The 22,877-nt window shown below is 47.0% G+C and overlaps 2 protein-coding genes across 2 annotated transcripts; one reads left to right on the top strand and one right to left on the bottom strand.

Annotated features, from left to right (window-relative positions):
- The first annotated feature begins 866 nt into the window (after positions 1-866).
- rab11al (RAB11a, member RAS oncogene family, like) lies at positions 867-10,041 on the top strand. Its single transcript, XM_028424364.1, has 6 exons — positions 867-928; positions 1,056-1,185; positions 3,548-3,743; positions 5,077-5,270; positions 6,491-6,571; positions 8,633-10,041. The coding sequence occupies exons 2-6, from the start codon at positions 1,146-1,148 to the stop codon at positions 8,770-8,772; spliced, it is 651 nt and encodes a 216-aa protein (XP_028280165.1). The 5' UTR covers positions 867-928; positions 1,056-1,145; the 3' UTR covers positions 8,773-10,041.
- A 6,277-nt stretch (positions 10,042-16,318) lies between these two features.
- mex3a (mex-3 RNA binding family member A) lies at positions 16,319-21,167 on the bottom strand. The gene is made up of 2 exons (XM_028426532.1): positions 20,689-21,167; positions 16,319-18,770 (listed from the first exon to the last, which is right to left on the bottom strand). Exons 1-2 carry the CDS (start codon positions 21,098-21,100, stop codon positions 17,602-17,604), a joined length of 1,581 nt encoding a protein of 526 aa, XP_028282333.1. The 5' UTR covers positions 21,101-21,167; the 3' UTR covers positions 16,319-17,601.
- Between the last annotated feature and the right edge of the window lie 1,710 nt (positions 21,168-22,877).

Genomic DNA, 22,877 nt, shown 5'->3' on the forward strand with positions numbered 1-22,877 from the left:
TGTGTTCTGTGCCTCAGAATAAGCTCAGACAATGTAAAACAATCACATTCAAATGATTTTTACACACACTCAGCTCTCTGAAAGAGTTTGATGGATGAAAAGTTCGGCTGCACCGTGCGTGGGGGTGGAGGTCAAGACCTACAAATACCGGGGTCTGGAGCAAGACGATAGACTGGACTCTAGTCCACGAACATGGAGGCCCTCCACAGGAAGGGACAGAGCAGACTGATCAGATGCTGCTGGTGTCCCAGAAGGAGGATGGAGGAGCACCTTCAGCAAAAGGCTGCTGTCTGTGGGGAGCTCGTTTGTAGTAGTAAGCCGCTGATCGACACAGATCTCCTCTGAGGATCAATAAATATCTATAACAGAAGAAAATAACACCAATAAGGACGTAGTAGTGAATAATTTGCATCAAAGTGTTCAGTAAAATCATATTTAATTCATTAATCAATTAGAAAGTAAGAATATTAGGATCATTTGTGTGATCATTAGCTTATTTATTGATTTATTTGATCATAAACACACCTAGAATACGTTGTATATTTACAACAGGGTGGATATATAATCTATAAAAGGAAAGTTAATGATTAATATAAACAGATAAATAAGTATCTTTCTCTATACAGCAACAGCAACAAGTAGAAATCAATAACATAGGATCTATATGCGGTCGTTTATGTGTGACGCGCCGCGGAGGTTCTGCTTTTGTTGTATCCCTCCGCTCTCCGCTGCTTCCCTTCACCTGCGGCTCCATGTTACCTGTTGAAGCCGCAGACGTCATCCAACCGGCGGACAAATCAGGAGCGACGGCGCGGTGGACCAATCACGACAGGTGTCGGTCAGCTATTGACCATTCGGAGCCGACGGGAGGGGCGGGACTACGGCGTCGACGTCACGGCGCAGCCTTGGTAATGGCAAGTGTCAGAGGGTGAGGAAGACGGGGCGAAAGTTTTCAGGCTGCGTTTCACGGTTTATTTATTAGTGACAGTTTGTTTTTTGTTTGTCTCTCTGCGTTGTTGTCGTCGTCGTTGTTGTTGTTGTTGTTTTTTTTGGAGGGAAGCGAAAGTTCGCTCTTTGTCGAAGTGACTGAAAACGACAGAAGTTTGTTCGACTTCGAGTAGATTCGCAGCCGAAGAGGAGAAACTATGACCGGCAGAGAAGACGAGTATGACTATCTGTTCAAAGGTGAGCGCCTCTGTAGCTTTGTAGCTAGTTAGCAACATTGTCAAGTTAGCTGCACCTGTGAGTGTCATTTGATACCTAAGAACAACAGCGAGACACCTGCCGCTGAGTGTGTGTGTGTGTGTGTGTGTGTGTGTGTCTGTGTGTGTTTACTGTGGATTAAAGTTAGGAAATAATCTTGATAACATGACGGCCACGCTGTCCGGCAGCTTATAGAAGTCTTATGTATGGCGTTAAGCAGCATCTGCTGCTGTGGAGTCTTCATCATCTTCGCAGGCCGACGATGACGCAATCATCCCGGGATGCGGCACTGGTCAACAAGGGGGGAGGAGGGGGAGGAAGAGGAAGGGGGGGGGGGTCATAATACACCGCAACACAACCTCCACACACACACACACACACACACACACACACACACCTGTGGAACACACAGCTCCTGACTTTACAGCCTGTCATCTAATGTTTGCTCTAATAATCCCACCTTTAAACTAACCTGATCAATATGTTTTATTATGTATTGGTGACACAGATTGTCCTCATCATTTGAAAGAGTGTCCCCTTTCCCATAATCCTGGTTTTCTGTCAATAAAACGTGACAGGGAACATATTTAGATTTAATTTATGAAATAAAAGCAGTGGGAATGTTATATAGAAACATGGATTGATTGATTGATTGATTGATTGATCTTTGAGTCACTTTTGGTGCCAGTTGGTCAAACTTTGTCATGAACAAGGGGAACTGAAGTTGTTCAAATATAGAACACTAAACAAGCATGTGTTGTCAAACTGGAAATACCTGCTGTGTGTGTGTGTGTGTGTGTGTGTGTGTGTGTGTGTGTGTGTGTGTGTGTGTGTGTGTGTGTGTGTGTGTGTGTGTGTGTGTGTGTCCGTGTCCTAGAGCACAGAAAAGATTTTGCTGCCTCTCTCTGACGGTGACATATTTATCTGGCTCATGCGCAGCGATGTGAGGACGTTGATAAGTTATCGCTCGGTCTTTAAACATACTAACGTTTCGGTCACTTCTTGTTCTCCTTTTGTCCTTTTGCTGTTGGACAGCGTGAGTCAACCTGGGTGAGCTCTCAGTGAGTCACATGATGGAGGCACAGGAAGTCATGGAACAAAAACTCGTTCCTTAGTCACGGACTGAGGTAGCATCTTTTTTTGAAAAGGTGCAATTAATGACTATTTTTTAAAATAATCAGTTAAACCAGTCATTGTTGAGAGGATTAATCCGATTATTTTCACATTGATCTTGATTATTAGGGTTATTATTATTATTATTATTTAGCTCTGTGGTCGGTACCATCAAGAGGTGATGGAACCAGTGACCGGGTCAGGGGGAGTGAGGCCTGCTCCATGCGGTCTGATTCAACAGACGAGCTGACACATGGGTGTCCATGCTGACCCCTGTCCACTGCTGAAGGCTCCTACAATGGACACATCAGTAGAGGAAGAGGACAGCCTGGTCTGATGTGGATCATGTGGACGGCCAGGTGCTGGCGTGTCTTGGAACAGGATAGGATAAAGGCCAACAGGTGGAGGCAGTGTGGTGCTTTAGGCCATGTTCTGCTCTTCATGTGGATGTTAATTTGACATGTAGCAGCTAGCTTAGCATTACTGCAGACCATGCCCCCCCAACCTCATGGACACTGTGATCTCAGTTCAGTCCAGCACCTGTAGGACATGATCCATGAAGGCGTTAGATACCAGCGAGGTCTAGATTCTCGGGTGTATGTAGCTTCGCTCTTCACTTCCTCACATGCCAGGCTACGTTAATGGGTGCAGGATTACATAATATAAGAGAGGACATGCTGTCGTATTTCCTAAACTGAAGAATTCAGCGTTAACAATAGGTGAGGGAAAGGGCGTGTAATGCAACCGATGTTACCTGTCCCAGAAGAGGTTGCATAATGGTTTTTGTCCTCCACCCTAAGCTCTTTTGTGTCTGACAAAATGGAGAACAGAGAATGACGGTGTGAACAGAGTGGTGTGTGTGTGTGTGAGAGCCTCGCTGTACTTTCATAAAGTCTGACACAGACACAAGTTTCCACTTGTATCTTTTAACACTGACAAACTGTGAAACAGGCTTCAGAAAGATCAGCGTTGCGAATGCAGCGGCTGATTGATTAATACAGTTTCAACATTCCAGAACAAGTTCCTGTTTGCTACAGCAGGGTGGTGTGCTGGTGGAGGGGTGGTGGTGTAGTTAGTTCTCTTTGACAGGCTGACTCACCTGAAACTCAAAATAAAGCTTAAACTGCAGTTCCTCATGTGTCCACTAGAGGCTGGCTCCATAACGGTTTTCTCCCAAAAGAGTATGCAACTATTTTGTAAAGTATTTTCTTCCTTCCCTTCTTCTTTGTAGTGGTGCTGATCGGAGATTCGGGCGTTGGGAAGAGTAACCTGCTGTCCCGTTTCACCCGGAATGAGTTTAACCTGGAGAGTAAGAGCACCATCGGGGTGGAGTTTGCCACGCGCAGCATCCAGGTGGAGGGCAAGACGATCAAGGCTCAGATCTGGGACACGGCGGGACAGGAACGATACCGGGCCATCACTTCTGCGTGAGTGTTCTTCCCTCAGACACAAAGACAGCGGCGTGTTTTAGACGGATACTAAGCTCAGGAAGGTCTTTATCCATTATTATAAGAGCTTGTAGAAAGTGTTGTAAGACTTGGTACACATGCACACACACACACACGTGTGTGTACATGGTTACAATAGTGCCACCTAAACTCATTTTGGACCTGAAAAACACTTTGAATACGACTGGTACCCACAGGAAGTAAGGATAGCATCATTAGCAACACAGCTAATCTACTGACGCAAACATATTTTTCACCTTTGTGTATAAAGCGTCCATCACTTCACGCTCGACCTTTCTGAGTGCACTGCCACAGATTTGTCAGTATAAATAGAATAGACGGGATTGTGGGGCTGTAATCTCCTGGTCGACTGGTCGATTTATTAGTCGATGCGTTCTGGCTCGACCAAAATTCTGATTGGTCGACTTTTTGTAGCGTTAATTTTATCAGGAGGAATGTACCAAGTGCTAATGGCGGTGTTTTTGGTGCACCCGTTTCACAGGTAACAGTCGATCTTTGAACACCCCCCCTTGTTTTCACTACTTTGGTTTAGCCCGACCCACCAGAGACAGATAGATTGAAGCGCTCCGGCCTGGTGGTTTGCTGAATATTTATTTAGTTTTGATCGTGTCATTTAAGGCCCCGTTCACACTGGGGAAAAAAATGTGGCTTAAGCAGGATTTGGCCGCATCCAGATCAATCCAGATGTGTTTTTTTCCGAGTGTGAACACCTCCAATCCAGCTGAATCCAGTTTGATTTCAAGCTTGGCTCAAATGTGGCTCAGGTGTGAACGCAAATGTGAATCCGGCTAGCCACATTATTAGCCATGTTATGAGGCGCCACCTAGTGGTTTGGAGAACAGCAAACATGCTGGATGAAGCCGGATTGAGTGCGGACACAACTGTGTGCTAGCCAGATTTGAAAATAGGTGTGAACGCATCCAGCTTAAAGGCTGTCTGGGCTCAATCCTACTCTAGCTGGAATGACTTTCTCCAGTGTGAGCGGGGCCTAAGTCAGTCCTCCTCTATCATGTCAGAGACATCTGCAGTGTGGCAGCGTTTCATGGAAATACGTGTTCTTTCAGATATACCCAGACCAGGCTGCATGTTAATTTAGTTAAAAATGGACCTTTTCTGCTTCGGGACAGGAAGTGTTTCTGTAATCACAGCTTCCCCACAGTCACGCCTCATCATGCGTGTTACAGTGTGATCTGTGTCCGGACTAACCCAGGCAGTCTTCAAGTCAAATAATGAAAGTGTTAACTGCTATATTTCAGTCAGTGAGTTCATGTTTCTGACGCTTTCTGATCAGGTACTACCGCGGGGCAGTCGGCGCTCTCCTGGTGTACGACATCGCCAAACACTTGACGTATGAAAACGCAGAGCGCTGGCTGAAGGAGCTGCAGGACCACGCAGACAGCAACATAGTCATCATGCTGGTCGGCAACAAAAGTGACCTACGCCACCTGAGGGCGGTGCCCACAGACGAGGCCAAGGCCTTTGCAGGTACGGTCGCTGTGAGAGCTCAGGCGGTGTGTGTGTGTCCTGAGGACTGATAATGAAAGTAAACAGTACCTTCCTTGTAGTTTAATACTTCCTGTTAATGGGCACTTGAAGGCACTGGGAACACCTGTGTAAGTCATACTGATACTGTGGGGCATTTTATTTAACCCTCTGAACTCCGAGCAGCAACCTCTACAAACCAGTTTTCACTCTGCTCTGAACATCTACTGAAACCTGCACATGTGAGTCCATCATGGCTTCCTGGTTGTGAGGGGGAGTTGTGTTTTTTTGAGGAATGAAGTGTGTTTGAATAAATATTTGATAGGAACACTGAATGTCACACACACACACACAAACAGTTCAGTCCTTCACTGACGAAGGTTCAGCCGTTTTTTCATTTATTGAGGTGTTTAAATTTGGTGCTTCGACTGGTGAGTGACATCATGTCACATCGGGCTCTGTTTGAAGTCATATGCAAAGCAAAGAAAGTTCAGCAGTGTGACTGCAGGGATTTGTTTTTCTAGTTTACATAAAGAGCATGTTGGGGACACGTCTATGCAAAGTGGGTCAGAAGGCTGCGAGTACAGCGCCCTGCTTTACTCACAGTAGTAACTTATTTTAAAATGAATTGTTTTAGGATCTTTATCTGTGATACAGCACTTATATTTTCATATTTAGTATTTGCCAGTGTCTGTTTGTGTGACTGAACTTTCTAATGGTCAGTGAATGCATCGTGTCTGCTGTCAGAAAATGTTTAATCAGATTCACACTAAGATTCTATAAAAAATATAATACAATCTGCCCTCCTCACCACAACCAGGGAGCCATGATGGACTCGCATGTTACCAGCAGTCACATGACCAACATTCATTAAGTATCTGTCTGATCTGCAGCTGAGTCAAAACTGGTTTGTAGAGGCTCTAAAACTGCACATAGTTAAATATCTGCACCATGCCGAGCTCCTGGTTTCCACTGTTAGGGTGTGGAGTCCAGTTTTCTTGTCTTCTTCTTCTTGTCGCCTTTTAAACTGTGTAATACTGCACAAAGACCAGTTCTGTCATTAGTCACAGTCAACAATCAGCCCACATTGTCCGATGAAGAAAAACAAAAACTGCCAAACCTGTTTGGGTTCACTGCGCTCCCAAAGATTTTATCTATTGACAAAATGTTTTTTTATGCTTAATGTGTGTGTGTGTGTGTGTGTGTGTGTGTGTGTTTTACAGAGAAGCACGGCTTGTCTTTCCTGGAAACGTCCGCATTAGACTCCTCTAATGTAGAGCTGGCGTTCCAGACTATTCTCGCAGGTCAGTTCTTATTTGCTTCACAACAACAATAATACTTTGTGTATGTGTGTGTACTGGTTTTGATGGTTTATTTATTACCCCACCTCTGCCACTAGATGGCAGCAAAATCCACCTAATAAGCTCTCAGCATCCACTCCTGATGTGCAGCTGTACAACAGCAGAATGGGTTTTTTTTTTTAGGGTCAAACACATGAGTAATTTCCACACTGGAAGACCACTCAGCCAATCAGCCCGTTACGGAGACGGCCAATCACCAGAGAACCACCAACAACTGGTCATTATGGTTTCAAATTCGACGCTTGCCGCGCTGCTCGGGGGGCATCTACTTGTTGCATTGAAAAACATTCTGATTAAGAGCAAATATCTCCGAGCGGTTTCCTCAAGAGCCTCATGACCACGCTGACATTTCATGTTAGAGCTTTGATAAGATGCAGAACAAAAGTAATAGTTGTGACTCAGTCCATCCCAGAGGGGCCTGAGGGGACAGTCCAGCAGTGACTGCTGCTTCCAGGGCTTTTATTCCACAAGAGCGTCCGCTTGCACTCTGTGTTCTGCTCCTGACGCCTCGGCTTCATCTGTGATTACAGAGTCACAATAAAAACCTTATACCAACCAGCCCCGTCGAGCTAACATTGCTAATTAGCTCATTAAGAGAGGAGAGGAGTCAGCAGTGCAGCGGAGAGCTGAACCTTAGAAGCAGCAGAGCAGAGAAGCCACCGTCTGTGTGGCAGGAGACGGCTCTCAGGTCAGAGCGGGTCGTCCTGGCGGGTTCTGGGCTGTATGCGCGCTGCAGCTGGGGCGGTGCGGGGTTTGTAGTAATGAGTCATCGCTTTTGACGGGAGTCTTGTTTTGCTCTAAGTGCTTCTCAGGCAGTTTCTGTTTTTAGGACAGTTTTGTTCCACATCTGGCTGTAGTTTAGAGTTAAAGGGACGGAGAGGTGTTCTCACGAGTCCTGCTTTCCCCTCTCAGTCGAGGTTTAGGGTGAACAAAGGACCCTGCACCACATGGAAAAGTACAGAAAGTCAGAGATTTTTTTTTTATTGATTGATTTATTACATCACTTCCTGGTGGATCCTACACCACAGTGAAATCACTAACACCAACGCTGGTGAGCTCTGTCAGGATAAATGTACAATTTTTAACAGTTATGAGGGGAAAAAGGATCCGAATTTAAGCTGCCATGTGACGTTGTCCACACTTTGAGCAAACTGCACGCATTCTCATCAACAGTACTTAGAGGGCAGCTGCAGCACTAACAGGAGAGGTGTGTGAAAACAGCTTTGGTCATGTGCTCATAAATATGGCGACTGTCTGTGTTTACTGATGGGGCGTAATAAAGCACAAACATACCGAGCTTTAGATCAACCTGCACGAGTTCAGGGCCATTCATTGTGTGTGTGTCAAGTGTCATTTTAGTCTGAACACAAGACTAACTTGAGGATAAAGTGGCCAGAAAACCGTTATTTACTTAATAAACACAGTTAATGTGTCAATAGAACATATGTTAGAGCAGCATTGTACAGGCGCTCAGCATATTATACTGGATAGATAGATCGCTAAAGGTAATTACAACAGTATGAACATTGTTTACAAGAACATAGAGGTGTATGAAATATATGTACAAATGCAGTAGTGTGCAATTGATGAGCTAACCCGTGTGTAAAATGTGTCAGTTACAGCAGAGTGTTGTCTATGACACAAACATGAGGTGTTTAAGTGGATTCATTCAGACAGGTTTGCCCAGAGTGAACCCTGATTATTTCTGAGCAGACAGGGTCAGAAACAACCAGAACTTTTTTTTTTATATGGTGCAAACTGTATTTCCCACTGCAGCTTCAGGGAATGCCTAAATTCAGACTTGAATCTGCCACATGACACAGCGATGCCAGTTTAGGGTGGAAAGAATCCCCGGCTGCTGCCAGGAGTCTGGATAGAACAGTTGTTGTTCGGTTTTGCCATGCTGTTTGTCCTTATCACAATATGTCCCACTGTTGGCTGGATTCACAGGCATCCTTCTACACACAACTTATCCCCTCTCACCCTCTCCTCTCTGCGTCACAGCCATCTACAACATCGTGTCACAGAGACAGATGTCGGGACGCAGCGACTCGGACTTCTCGCCGGCCTCCAACGTCGTGCCCATCACGGTCGAGCCCACCCAGAACTCATCCAGTAAGGGCGTCTGCTGCCAGACCAACTGACGCTCCACCAGCGACGTCCTCCTTTCACCTCCAGGCACACAGGGAGGCAGCCCAGTAGACAGGCAGACAGACAGACAGGTGGACAGGGACACAGGAGAGACAGGTAGATTCACACCAGGACACACTGTCAGATTTAGGAAGGGAAGTTTAAAGAAAAGTATCCAAGGAAGAGATGCAGGAGGATTGGGATGTGATCAGGGTTCAGGTCCTTGCTTCCTTTTTTTTACGAGCTAATAACGGTGCTTGCTTTCGGTTTGGGGATATTGGGCTGTAAAAATCAACTTTCAAAGCCTGCAGTGATGTCCTTCTGTCACCGCTGTCCTTCTCATTTTCCCTGTAAGGTCGAATATTTAAAAAAACACGGCCTCTCGTGATATTTATTGAACACTTCCTTTGGCCAAACGGTTTCACCGGCTTTAGCTTTCTCTCTGTTTCTTGCTGCTTTTGTCTCTGTGGGAGGACCATCTCTCTCTGATGGAGGGGTAAAGCCATCCTCTGTGCTGGAAAGCCGTTGGCACCGGTTGTGTTGAGGTTGTGTTCCTCTCTGAGCGGGAACATCCCTCCATAGCGGTGACACGCAGTCTGTCTCTGATTGCTTTTGATCTTTGTTTGGAAGGCTTTCCTGCTCCGTGCACACTTTGTACTCCACAGATGAGTCACGCTCCTGCAAGCTCTGCACACTCTAAATGAGATGGGATAGCTGCTTTCACTTAGCGGATGGGTTAACTGCATGTCACCTCAGAGGTTAGGGAATAAATGTATGGACAAACTGCTGCTGCTGCTGCTGCTCTCTGCATGCTGGGCCGGACAGATGGATGGATAATGTTTCAGGGGGGTAAGGCAGTCGGGGCACTCGGCCCTGCCCTGCCCCTGTGGTCTCTGATGTACCAAGGCTGGCTTGTTTTCCTGTAAATGAAATCCTCCACTGCCTGCTCACCTTCTCCTCTCTGTCTCTCTGCGCTGTGTCTGACTGGAACCGGACTCTGCCTTCTGGGATCTCCCTGAGGTCTGCCCTCGCTTTCACTCATCTCTTGTTTCCTGTGGAGGAGGTGGGCGGGGCTTCTGAGCATCTAATAGTGTTTTTTACTAGTTGAGGAAAGGACGGTAGCGTTAGGACGGGCTCCAATAAATCCAAAGGTTATGGACACGGCTGATGGACACAGACTTCTGCTGGTTTTAAACTGGGTGGTAGGTTAGGGCTTTTTAAACATGTATTCTAATATATGTATATTTGGACTGCATATGTATAAATAAACCTTGTTTGTTATAGCCGTCTCTGCACGTGATGTTTTTAAACAGCGGGACGCTTCATTAGTGAGTCTGATAGGAATTCATTGCCGGATCGTGGCATTAATTTTATTACATAACCCTGAATATCTATAATTTAACCCTTACAACCCGACAGTGTACTCCGGCTTCCTCCCACATTCCAAAGACGAGCTCGGTTAATTGGTGACTCTACATTGCCCGTAGGTGTGCTTGTGCTTGTGTGTTTGTTTGTCTGTGTGTTGCCCTGCGATGGACTGGTGACCTGTCCAGGGTGGACCCCGCCTCTCACCCATAGTTAGCGGGCCCCAGCCCCCGGTGACCCTGCACTGGATGGAACCCGACAGCGTGTGACACGGCAAGGTGCTTCAGACACCAAATAACACTGAAGCAGCTTGTCTGTGTGACAGAAGTGATGCTTCACATTCAGTCATCAATCAATGACCTGAATGTGTCCCCCTCCACAGGTCAGAGGTCATTTTGTTAGTCTTTGCTGGCTTTTTAGTGTGGTGTAAATAGCACATTTCTGTCCAATAATGTCCCACCGTCAGAGCTCTGATATTAACCGGGATCACGACAAGCTCCTTGCTATGCTGAGACACATGTAATATAAAGGTAAATATAGAACACATGAACCAATGAACAGTCTGGACCGAGTTTAGCTAAATTTAAAATCAGGATCAAGAAGCCGACAGCCAATAAAAACATCTGTGCTCAGCTGGAGATCATTTGATTTTTGTTTTATTAGAAACATTTACAATACATCTTGAATCTTGGAAAAATAACAAAGAACCAGAACTAACATGGCGCAGATACAATAATAATAATAATCATCATCATCATCATCATCATAAAAATGTCTCCAAAAAATGTAATTCACAAAAAAACATGTGCTATAAGAAATAAACCTGCAATATCACCTGCCCGGTCGGGGCATGGCACACTGTAACAGAGTTCAAAGACGTATTCTTTTTTTTTCTTTTCCCATCCATCAAAAGTTGACGGTCAGCCACAGAGGGGCCGTGGCAGCGACCCTCCTTCACTGTTCACAGAGAAACCAGAAACTAACGCCGGCTGATGCCGGCCCAAAAAACTAATGCACTACAACCACTATTAGACCGGTATGAAACACCTCTACTGTGCTGGAAAAATTGGAAACGCTACCAAAGACAAACTGTAGTCAGACTGTTTGGGCCTCTTTGGAAGCGGCTGTGAGTTTCACCAGCGAGCGCCGCCTCAGCCCCCGACCTTTACGTGCAGCAGAAACATCGTGTTCTACAAGTTTTCTGAATTGTGACCATATCAAGAAACTTCAAGTAAATTCTTTTTGCCGTGTGAACGATCTTCTCAACCGAGAGTCCGGAACTTTTGACTTGTTTGCGGGGGCTGAAAAGGACTTGGTCTGGCTCCAAACTCATGTCCACGTTCCAAAGAGACTCCGCAACTATGAAAATCTACAGAGGAGAAGCGGCCCAGAGTGAGCCGAGCTGCGCCGCCTCTCCTGTCTAAGTGACCTTACAACATACATGCAAACTAGTACGGTAATGAAGCTGTAGTGTGTTCGAGTGTGTGTGTGTGTGTGTGTGTAAATGTGAGCACTGAGTTCACACACAGTGCGCTGTTGTCCGCTCTGAGATGCCTCCTCCTTTTTATCGTTTTTTTTGTGTGTTTTTTTGTCGCCATCGATCACAAACTTCGTAGCAGATGTAGAAAGTGTATGAATGAAAGTGTGTACAAGCTGTCCGCGGCCCTGCTGAGGGTCGCCGCTGCCTCATTCATCCCAGCGCTCTGGTTTTTTTGTTGTTTTTGTTTTTTTTATGACATTTTGCTAAGTAAAAGCGAGTTTAGATTACAGAGGAAATGAGTAATGCGCTTCAGTCAGTAACATGGGGTTAGTTGAAAGGTGGGAGGAAGAAGGGGGGGGGGGGGTTACAGCAAGCAGCACTGCACAAAGAATGCTGATGCAAGAAAAATATATAATTGAGGCACAAAATTGATGCTCTGTGACTAAAATATCTCCAAATTCTAAAAAATATTATATTATTTTCTGTCATTATTCCATTGTGAATGCACCGGTGCTGAAGGTTAGTGCACGTCTGAAGTTAAAATTTTTAAGCTATGGGGGAACTCGTTCATTCACACAGAAAAAAAGGCGAGCGTCCATAACTTCCATAAATAAAACTTCTTCTTTTCTCATTTTTTTTTTTTACGTATTAGTAGAAACTGACTTTCCCTGTGTTTAGAAATATATTAACTTCTTGTAATTTTAATTAAAAAACAAAATGTCTCGAGGTTACTCATAAATATGTTGCTTCATTTTTTTTTTTATTCCATAAATAACATCCAGATACTGACTTTTTTTCCTCTGCTTTCTATGAAATAATAACCCATGTTAGCAAAATAGATTTGAGAAATTGTAATATGTTTTTTTTTTATTCATTTTAAGTTACTTTCTATAAATGTATGTGGAAGAACTCAAATATAGTCTACGCTGAAAACCTGTCGCAAACTCTTTCCAAACAAAAAAAACAAATATTAAAAAAAACTTAAAGCTCACTTGTAAATTCAGAAAAAACAAAAAGGAGTGCATTGAGTCGAGTGGTCTCTTCTTTTTTTTTCTTCTTTTTACATTCATCATTTTTGCTCAATGTGTGATTTAGACAAGGTCGGAACAATTGCTTAAGTGCATCCATTGAAAATAAGGATTTCCTATCACTCACTCCTTTTAAAAAGGGATTCTACAGAAATGCATAAAGACCTTTTTTCATATCAAGAGAAGAAAAACATCAACAGTTTCTACCATTAACTATAACAGTAAGCTTAATACAATATTGTAAATAATACTAACAAGAACTCAAACCCCCCCCCTCCGCTGAATTCAAACGCACCGGATCAAATGAAACTTAGCATATTCTTAAGAATCATAATTAAAACTATGTCTTCGATCGGTTAAACTACGCGGTAAATATATGACTTTTAAACGATGTTCACTTTAAGGTCTTAAAGCTTTTTTTTTATACACGTCAGGCTGATGCAATCCTTTGATAAATCTTACCTATTATTGTTCTATATTTGACTAACATGCAGTTGGACTGAAGGCGAGAACACGGTGTCGCTCTGACCAATAGAAACACAGACTTGAGGAAGAGCCAGGATGAGCTCTGAGCTGCTCCCTTTGGGGAGGAGTGAGTCTGTTAGAGGCGTCTCTGTGGTATTCAAGCAACAACACTGCAACATGATATGCCTTCAGTTCTCCACACATATCTGACATATTAATTGGGCTTTTGGGCAAAAAAAAAAAAAATACAAAAACAAATTCTAACTATGAGATTATTTCTTAATTAACTCTTTTAACCAGGCTCTTTATTTTAAATAACTTAGCTCTCCTTTTTGTTCTTTGGCTATTTGTCTTTAACCTTTTTTCTCTCTTTCAAAATAATACAGATGAAAAGTAGGCGGTGCAAAAACAGAGCCATGAAATGTAAACAGAAGATATGTCAATATGTCAGGGTGTAAAGAAGCAGCACACCTGCAGGGCGGCGGGGGGGGCGGGGCTTCTCAATGTCAAGCATACGACTTCCTGTCGAGGCTGCAGGCGGTTCAGTTTAAAACACTCCTAACGAGCCATTGATCAGGCCTTCAGGTCCTCCCATTGATCAGGCCTTCAGGTCCTCCCATTGATCAGGCCTTCAGGTCCTCCCATTGATCAGGCCTTCAGGTCCTCCCATTGATCAGGCCTTCAGGTCCTCCCATTGATCACTGTAAAATGGAGGATTTTTGGATGCACACATCTCCATGAAGACAACTCAACAAACATCACCACACACCCTCCCATGTGTGTGTGTGTGTGTCTGCAGGGGATTGTGGGTGATTTTAGGTTTTTCAGGCATCAGACCAGCCTGTCTGCAGCCGCCCCAGGAAGGATCCTATGCTGACATTGAGAAACACCAGCAGTCATGTCATCCCTCCTCCTCCTCTTCCTCCTCCTCCTCCTCGCCCCTCCAAACCTCCGCCTGTCAGGCGGCGCCGGCTCAGGACGCACCTCCGTTTGTTCGTTTACAGTTTGTCCTGACCCGCCAGTTTAACTCCAAAGACCCTGAAGCTGAACTCTTTCTCCCTCTGGACACACATCCTAATAACAAATGTATTTTTATATAGAATATTTAAAGAAGTGGCTCTTGTGTTTATTGCTTTTCATCCTAATATAACATAGATTCATTCATCAGGGGTTAAGATTCCTACACATACTAGTCATTTGAAAATGGATTTGTACATCAGCGGCTTGATAAAAGGATATTAGGGTTTATAGTAGCGTCTATATATTTGGATGAAATACTACAAGTTTAAATAATATTTCTTACATGTATGGTTCTATCTAATATAGTATTATAGTGATGATGGGACGCATATATAAAAGATTTAACTCTCCCTAAAAGTCATTTTGAATTCCTTATGCTAAAACATCGACAGTAAAAAATAATCCAAACCTCACTTTGAGCGGGGCCTCTGTCTGAGCTGATGACACAGACTCTATTTACATATTAGAGTGCTTAATACTTATACAGCGTCTAAACTGGGAGAGTCTTCCAATTTACCCTCTCTTCATTAAAACCAGTGCAAAAATAATGAAACCAAAATGGATGAGAGGTCTCTCCCACAAATCCCCCACTAAGTACTACTGTAGTATCAACAACAACAACAACAACAACCACCAGAACACAAAGAAATGATAGGGAATCCTTATGTGCATGTCGAATCTCACCATCAGTGGTCGGTTTGGTTTCTTTCTTTCTTTTTTTTTTTGTTTAATGAAATGTTTCGTAATAAGGTGCTGTTAAGCCTAATTTCCTGAATCCCCCTCTTAATCCCGCCCGAGCAGTTTGATTCACATTCCAAAAATAAGTACTTTAAAAAAGTTGTTTTTTTTTTTTTAAGGGAAGGCCAACGTTGCTACCTTTTGAGCCAAAGTCATGGCGATATATCGTAAAAAATATTAAGGCAGAAACAAAAACTAGTCAAAAAAAAGAATAAAAGAATAAAATAAAATAACAACAGTGTGCCTGGAATGTGAACGCTCAGGACGACCACTGTGCATTCACAACCACTCTGCTTCAGTCCACACCTTTCTTCCTCTGTTAAGGAGCGGCCTGGACGTTTGTAGTTTTTTTTTTTTTTTTTTTGTCTTATTGTCTGAGACAGAAGCCGAGCGAGGCGAGCAGAGGCCTGCTGAATCACCATCACTACACCAACACGTGTGACAGCAGCTCCAAGCCCTGCTGAAGGATCAATACAACGGCTCGGTTTAGTTTCTTTTTTTTTTTTGGAGCATACTTCTCTCTTTCTCCTCCTCCTCCTCCTCCTCATCATTCAACAGCTTTAATCCCTACCCCCATCCGCTCTCCTCTAGCCCTCTGAAATCCCCAGGCTGGGGCTAAGGCAGGCGCAGAGGGTGTGTAATTTGATTCAGCATGAGTGCTGGTTAAATGGGGCGTTTCCTCTGCTTTCCTGTCAATTACAATTGTCTGATTTCATTCTAGAAGCTCCAATGCGAGTGTGTGTGTGTGTGTGTGTGTGTGTGTGTGTGTGTGTGTGTGTGTGTGGGGGGGGGGGGTCAGATGCAGGATGTCCCATACAGTGTGAGTGAGTGAGTGGGGGGGGGGGGGGGGGGGGGGTAGAAAGGAGTTTTTTAAAAAAAGAGGAGGAAGGATCTGCACAAACTAAATTGAATGAGGTTAAATTTTGCGGGTAAATAAAGGGTCAATCGTTGGATTTGTACAGGAGCGGATCGGGGGCATTGTAAAAAAAATATATGGAGGTGGACTTTTGTCAGAATTCAGACTTAAATCTCAGATTTGAGACCAAGTCTGAATTGTGAGGAGCCTCTGAAAGCAGGTGAGCGGTTAACTGTAGATAATTTATGTCTCTCCCCTTATTTCACGTCTGCTTTCAAATCCTGTGTGTCTGTGTGTTTTGGGACAAAAGAGCCCCCCCCCCTGCCTCACCCTCCCTCCCCCCTCTCTCCTCCCCTTCCCCAGAAGGGATCACTCAGAAAAAGGGGGAGGAGGGAGGGAGGGAGAAGAAGGGGGTCCCCATTGGCCCAGCTGCATCCAGACCATGCAGCCCCCTCTGTGCCTGTAACAGTGGGGCGGGGTGGTACAGGGCTCGCTGCAGGACCCTGGACCCAGCAACCACCCCCCCTTTCCCAATACACACAAACACACAGACACACTACTCGGTCCGCACCTGGACCAGCCCATTTGCCTAATTATCAATGAGTGGATCCAGGCCGTGTCCGAGCTGTGAGCGGCCCACGCCGCGGCCGGCCGGGCCAGACAATACGCTCAGAGAGAGAGAGAGAGAGGGGCCTCGAAAAGAAAACGATCGAACTGTACGCAGAGGGGGAGACATAAAAGCCACTCCCAGAGAAAAGAGGGAGAGAAAGGAGGGCCAGGCGAGACCTCCAGCTCAGGGTCACAGCCACAGTGTGCCACGAAACACCTGCTCCTGTACAGCTTTGCTAATTACAGGGGAGACAGCAGGCCCCTCGGAGCTCACACATAACGCTGCGGAGCGCCCAGTACCGGTTCAGGACTCAGTATTTTACAGTTTCACTCGGCTTCTGTCTGATTCCATTTACACCTCAGAGCAACGCTTGTTGCTTTGTCCCACATTGTTCGGCGGCCACGGCCAAATGACCACACAGGACAATAAAGCGCGGTTAAGGTGGCTTTGAGACAAGTCCATCAGGGGGGTGGGGGGGTGGGGGGGGGGGGGGGGGGCGGGTACCGAGAACCAGCCAACTGGATGAATTCCAAGGCCTCACAAATTAAATCAGTGCTTTAAGCCAACCGAGGAACCACATGCTTTTCAAGTGCCACGAGGACCAGAGTCTTTTCAACAAACTGCAGTGACCAGAGTGGAATCAATGGCCGCCTCCATCTGTCACCGATACAACCAATTACTGCAGTCCAATCCCTACGACTCCAAAATATTTAGACCAATTATATCAAAGCACAATCACAGTCAAACTGAAAATTCTGCTCCTGAAAATTTCAAGCTATGATTGACAATCCTGTTTTAGCACTGAGATGATTGTAAGGTGCAATGATACTGGTTTGTGTTTTTTAAATCCTTCTAATGAGACGACTCTCCGGGTCAGTCAGGTGCCTCGACAATCATCTTCATCCTTCTGTATAAACCCACTTCATGGTAAAATAAAAAATTTGAATAATAAAATGTTCACATTACCGTCTACGTCTGCCTACACTGTGATCCAGGAATGAAAAACAGCAGCAGTCAAAAAACTGAAAATGCAAGGTACTATACTCTTCTTATAAACAAAACTTTTATAAAATATATATGCATATATATATAAAAGAAAAACTTAAAAATATTTCTTATACTTTTTAGTAAAGCAAGCAGTGCTTTCTAAAATATCTGCTTGATTGTTTTTAGATTTTCTGAAAAACAAAAATGTGTATTATAATAATAATAATCATAATAACAGGAAATAATTATTGAACAAACACTGACAAAACTAATGATAGAAACTGACGTGGTTCTTTAGGAGAATATTCGGATGGCCTGTGTGACCTGGGTGTGGCACACCGGGCACTCTGGGTGGTTGAGCTCACAGATTCGGATGGCGCACTCCATGCAGAAGAGGTTGTGGCCACAGGGCACCAAGGCAGCCGTCACTTTGCTCTCAAAGCAGGTCATGCAGTCCCGCACGGTGGCCGGAGGCGAGTCCGGCACCGGCAGGCGGCCCGGGAAGCCCTCCCCGGCTGAGGTGGGCTCACTGTGGGCGCGGCGGGCCTGGGCGTGAGGCGAGCCGGATACGGGCACGATGCTGGTGACTGAAGAGTTGTTGGTGCTTCCGCCTCCGCAGGACTCCGGGAGGCCCGGGGAGAGTCTGGTCAGGGGCAGCGGGAGGCCTCCGAAGCTTTTGGAGCGCTGCTGGGCATAGAAGGCCACCTGTTTGGGGTAGTCGGGGTCGCCCCAGCTCTGGGTACCCTCCGATCCAAAATAAGAGCAGGGCTTCTCCCCGGAGCTGGAGAAGTTGCCCTTGTTGTAGATCCCGCCTCCCTCGCTGCCACCCCCGCCCCCTCCGCCTCCTCCTCCTCCTCCTACCATGGCATCTGAGAAGTTCTGGCGGTAGCTGCTAGTGAGAGGCTTGCGCTGGCCCCCCTGCAGCCCCCACACCTGCTGTAGCCGGCTCTCCAGACCACCGCTGCTGCCCGCCGGGCTGCTTCCACCATTCGGCCCCAGGCAGTCATTCTCATTGTTGTGGTCGTGCAGACCTCCTGTTCGAAAGGCGATGTGTGCTTCGATCTCCTCGCGGGCCCGCTCGGCGTTGCTCGGGGACCCCGTGATTTCAAAGACGGGGTCGCGGTCTCGGCTGGGAGTGACAATGTAAGTGCAGGTTTGCTGCTGGATGCGTTTTATGGTGGAGCCTTTCGGCCCCACCACCAGCCCCACGACACGGTATGGCACTCTCACCTGAATGGTGGTCTGACCCGGTAAAGGCGTGGGCGGGGAGCCGCTGAAGGACACCCCCAGCTTGTTGCGGGACGCCCGCAGCATGGAGAAGTGCTCCGCCGCTGAGATGATCTCACGGCGGGCCAGCGCCACATCCTCCTTCCTGCCGGTGATCAAGAAGACGGGCTCCTCTCCTCTGACGGGGGTCTTGATGTAGGTGTTGGTCTTGGCTCGCAGGGCTTTGATTTTGCAACCTGGAGAGACACCAAAGAGAAACGCACACATGAGACACACAGACCAGGATGTGTGCTAAGTGTTTTTAGCATGATTTATGAGGTCACCTTAGCATTAGTGCACTGATTGGCTCGCTTTAGGACGCCTCTGAGCAGCAGCAGCAGATATATTTTCACTGCCTGGCCTCCTCCTGAACCAGACAGACAGCCCACATAAAGGAGGCCTACACGTTGTGTTTCGGGGCCATTTATTGCTCTACATCTGTCCTGCTTTGCTCTGCAGAGTGCAGGTTAACGTCACCTCGCCTGACACGGGGTAAATCAGTGCTGATTTACAACGCAAGCACGCAGCAGCTCTGTTTATATTACAGCCTATTAACAATGCATCAGGTTCATTCAGAAATTCAGACAGCTTCTGCATTTATCGACGACTTGAAGTTCTCTGAAGGAGGCCGGTGTGTCCGCTAGGACCAGAGTGAAGACAAATCACACCAGCAGGGAACAAAGGGGTCAAGGACACCTTAAAGTTGAAAGATGCCCTCCACGGTCTAATATGAGGCTGAACCACCACAAGAAAATCCAGCAGACTCCCCTCCACTCCAACTACATTCTAATTAAAAAAGGAGCTATCTGTAAACAAAGTCGGCACAGGCTGATTAATCACATCGCCGAGGTGACTGGAAGCAAAGCTGAGCTGCAGGAAACAATCAGACCGGAGCCTTTCTTCATGTCAGGGCGCCAGATTCACCAGACGGGCTGTGGTGCACGGTGCTGCCGAGAGGAAGGGGGCGTGTGAGTGCCAGCTAACCAGGGGCCTGAGCACCAACGTACAAAAACAATGGAGCGCTGCTCTTCTGCTAATTTCTGATCAAATTAAGAACTTAGAGGTTACTACGGTGGGCGTGTCCTGACGTTGTTTTTGTTGTGAGAGGAACCAGGATGGAACCTCACCCAGCCTGTGCTCCCTCCCTCCTCTCCTGACAGACAACCATGTGCTATATTGAGAGTGTGCAGTGAAGTGGGGCTCATGAGGAGCCCCTTGTGTGGAGCTCCAAGGCGTGACTCCCACTCAGCTCCCTGATGCTGATGGTCCCCCCTCACATCCTCACATCTGCAAACACACACACCGGGGCCCCGTTTGTGGAGGATTCCCACCTCATGGTGCAACTTCTCGCTGAGTCACCCTCTTTAAGGCCATCCCGTGTGTTGACGCGCCCCTCCCCTCACATCCCCACACTCACACCTTTGTTTGACAGCTGCTGTCACTCAGCTCCAGCTCTTTGTTCACCCACTGAGGCCGGAATCATCCTGAGATGCGTCTGAGAATGAACTTTCCAGCGCCAAAAAAAAAAACAACAAGGTGACCACGCTGCTCTATTGTCCAATTGTGTCAGTGGGGCAGTGCGCAACATAAACAAGGAGCTGGAGAAATGTGGGAGGAGGAGAAACATCCTCCACCTCCATCAAAATGCCTCATTTCAGCTCGGAGTCAGAGACATTCCTCTCCTCGCCAGCTGCACGTTGCCTTTTTTGAACAGTCTGGCGCGTCTCAGACGACAAAGGAAGCTCCCGCGTGTGTGTGTGTGTGTGTGTGTGTGCGCGCGCTGACATTGATGGCGTGGATGTAGAATAATTCGCCCAGGAGGGAACGGGGCTCTCTCTCTCTCTCTCCGTCTCTCTGGTTCGGATCCTCTGAAAAGCCGGACCCGAACACAAAGCAGCATCGCCTCAGAGCGCGAGAACTTACAACATTGTAAGAGAGGAAAAAAGTGGGAGGCTGATGTCTCGAGGGAGTACAAAAAACACGCGAGCACACACACACACACACACACACACCACTCCCTTTTCTTTGTCAAATAACAGCAGGTAACAGTTAGAGAAGAAGAAACAAAGCGCGGCGCGTGGAGAAACGGCTCAAGTTCGGCTGCACGGGCTTTACCTTGTCTCCCCACTATCTCGGCCACATGTTCGGAGCTGGGCACTGGGACGCATTCGGTGATGTTGGAGCCTCGTCCCTTCGTCTCACTTGAGGAGCTCTCGTACAGGGCGCACAACTTGCTCTTCCCTTGCAGGATCGCCGCGTCCCCGCCGCTGGTGCTGTGGTTGTGGTGGTTGTTGTTATTGTTGCTCCGGTCCTGCACTCCTGTTGTTGGGGCTCCGCCGCCGTCCTCGCCTTCCCCGAGCCCCAGCAGAGACAACTGGCCCAGCGCGACCCTGAGGGCACGGGAGTCGTCTTCCTCCTCGTCGGGCGGCACAAGGAGACCCTCGCTTCCGAAGCCGGAGCCGGCCAGATCCCCGCCGTAGCCCCCATTTTTCTCCATGATCCCTGCTAGAACCAGCAGGCTAGGCATGGCTAACAAAAGAGTGTGTGAGACAAAGACAGGGGAAAGAGACTGGAGAAACAGCACCCGTGCCGCCTCCTCCTCCTCCTCGCCCCCTCCTCCTTCCAATTCCCCCCTTTGCGCTAGTCCCTCCCATAGACCGGCCCCCTCTCTCTCGATCCGCCAGACTTTCAGTACAGTAGTCTCTCTCCGAGCTCCGGGCAAACGGGACACAAGGCCGTCTGCGCGATAGATGGGGCTGGGCGATGCGTTGCTCCACCCAGTCTGGTTTACACAGCTCCCCTCCTCGCCGAGACAAAACGAGCCGCCCTCCCGTTGTACCGCTCCGTCTCAGGTTCACAAGCATGTGGCACCGAGCCGGAAGACGGCACACACACACACACACACACACACACACACACACAGCAGCAGCGCGTCGTTCGGAGCCGCGGAGCCGCAGTTTGCTGCGGACTTATGTAAGAAGCGCCGCGCTGGATGTAAACAGTCGGCGGAGGAGCGGGCTCGGTGCGCACATGGTGCCGCCGGAGAGATGATGTCAGCGCCACCATGAGCACCAGCCGCGCGGGTTTTTATGGGGACATCGCGGATCATCTGACACAGATTTTGAGCAGTAACATCTTTATTTTGTATTTTTGTGTGTGTGGGGGCTGGGGAGCAGGGTCCGCCCACCTCCATGTAGCCGTGCTTTGCGGCAGGTCACCGCGCTGTTGTCTCTGGCGCCGTTGCGCATGAGGTTGTTATGTATAGGAGGCAAAGAGCGTGTCTGGGGGGGGGGGGGTATATGAGGAGCAGGAGAGAAAGGGAGTTGTCAGACAGGCGTTGCAGACCTGATGCAGAGGGGGGAACAGCAGAGGAGCCCGCACACGTTCCACCGTAAAAAAAAAAAAAAAAACGCAGCTCCGGTGAACAAAGACTCGCGCGCACACTCCCCCAAGATGTCCTCGACAGAAGCCACGCAGCCGACGGCGTGGTCCGAGACAAAGATCCCACGTGGTCAGAAACCTGCAACTTCCACAGCAGAATAAAAAGCTGCAGGTTCCTGCCTGTGTTCAGAGCGCAGATTATTAATCCCAGTCTGAATAAAGGTTTCAGGAAATGTTCAGTCTGTTGCATAAGGAAACCAGAGTGACACAACAAGCTGCTCCACCATCCAGATTATTCCAAACACAAGTGTAAGCACATGGAATTACAACAAACTGTGTGTGTGTGTGTGTAATCCTAAAGGAGGCGTTGGTTTCACTCTGTAGATTATTTGTACGTCTATTAACTTCCATTTAATCTCTCTGTCATGCTGTGTGTGTCCCAACAACAGAAACAGTCTCTAACTCAGTTCCTCCACATGTTTTATTCCAGACACACATTTCCAGACAATTTAACATCAAGAATAATTGAACAGATTATGGAAATTAACGTTTTAAAGTCACATGGTGTCATGTGATGCTTGTGTTTGTGGGCAACCAAACACACAAACATCCAGGTGACCCACAGGCATGTGTGCACAAGTGAAAGTCATCTGTACATCGACTGTGTCTGTGTGTGTGTGTGTGTGTGTCCTACACTTGTGTAATAAACACACATTTTAAAAGCATCTCTGTGCTCACAGCTTTCATTTAGAGGCTGAAGTTCTGTGCACAATAGTGGCCTGTAAACATTTACACACATGATATTAAACATGTCAGAGAGGGTCTGCAGCTGAAGGAGTGTGTGGTGTGTGGAGGTGGAGGCTGTGAACCTGTGGCGGAGCAGTGTGTGACTGAATGTTTCTGGTGAGAATATGTCTGCTTTT

The sequence above is a fragment of the Parambassis ranga genome, chromosome 16 (assembly GCF_900634625.1).
Source record: "Parambassis ranga chromosome 16, fParRan2.1, whole genome shotgun sequence".
Taxonomy (NCBI): domain Eukaryota; kingdom Metazoa; phylum Chordata; class Actinopteri; family Ambassidae; genus Parambassis; species Parambassis ranga.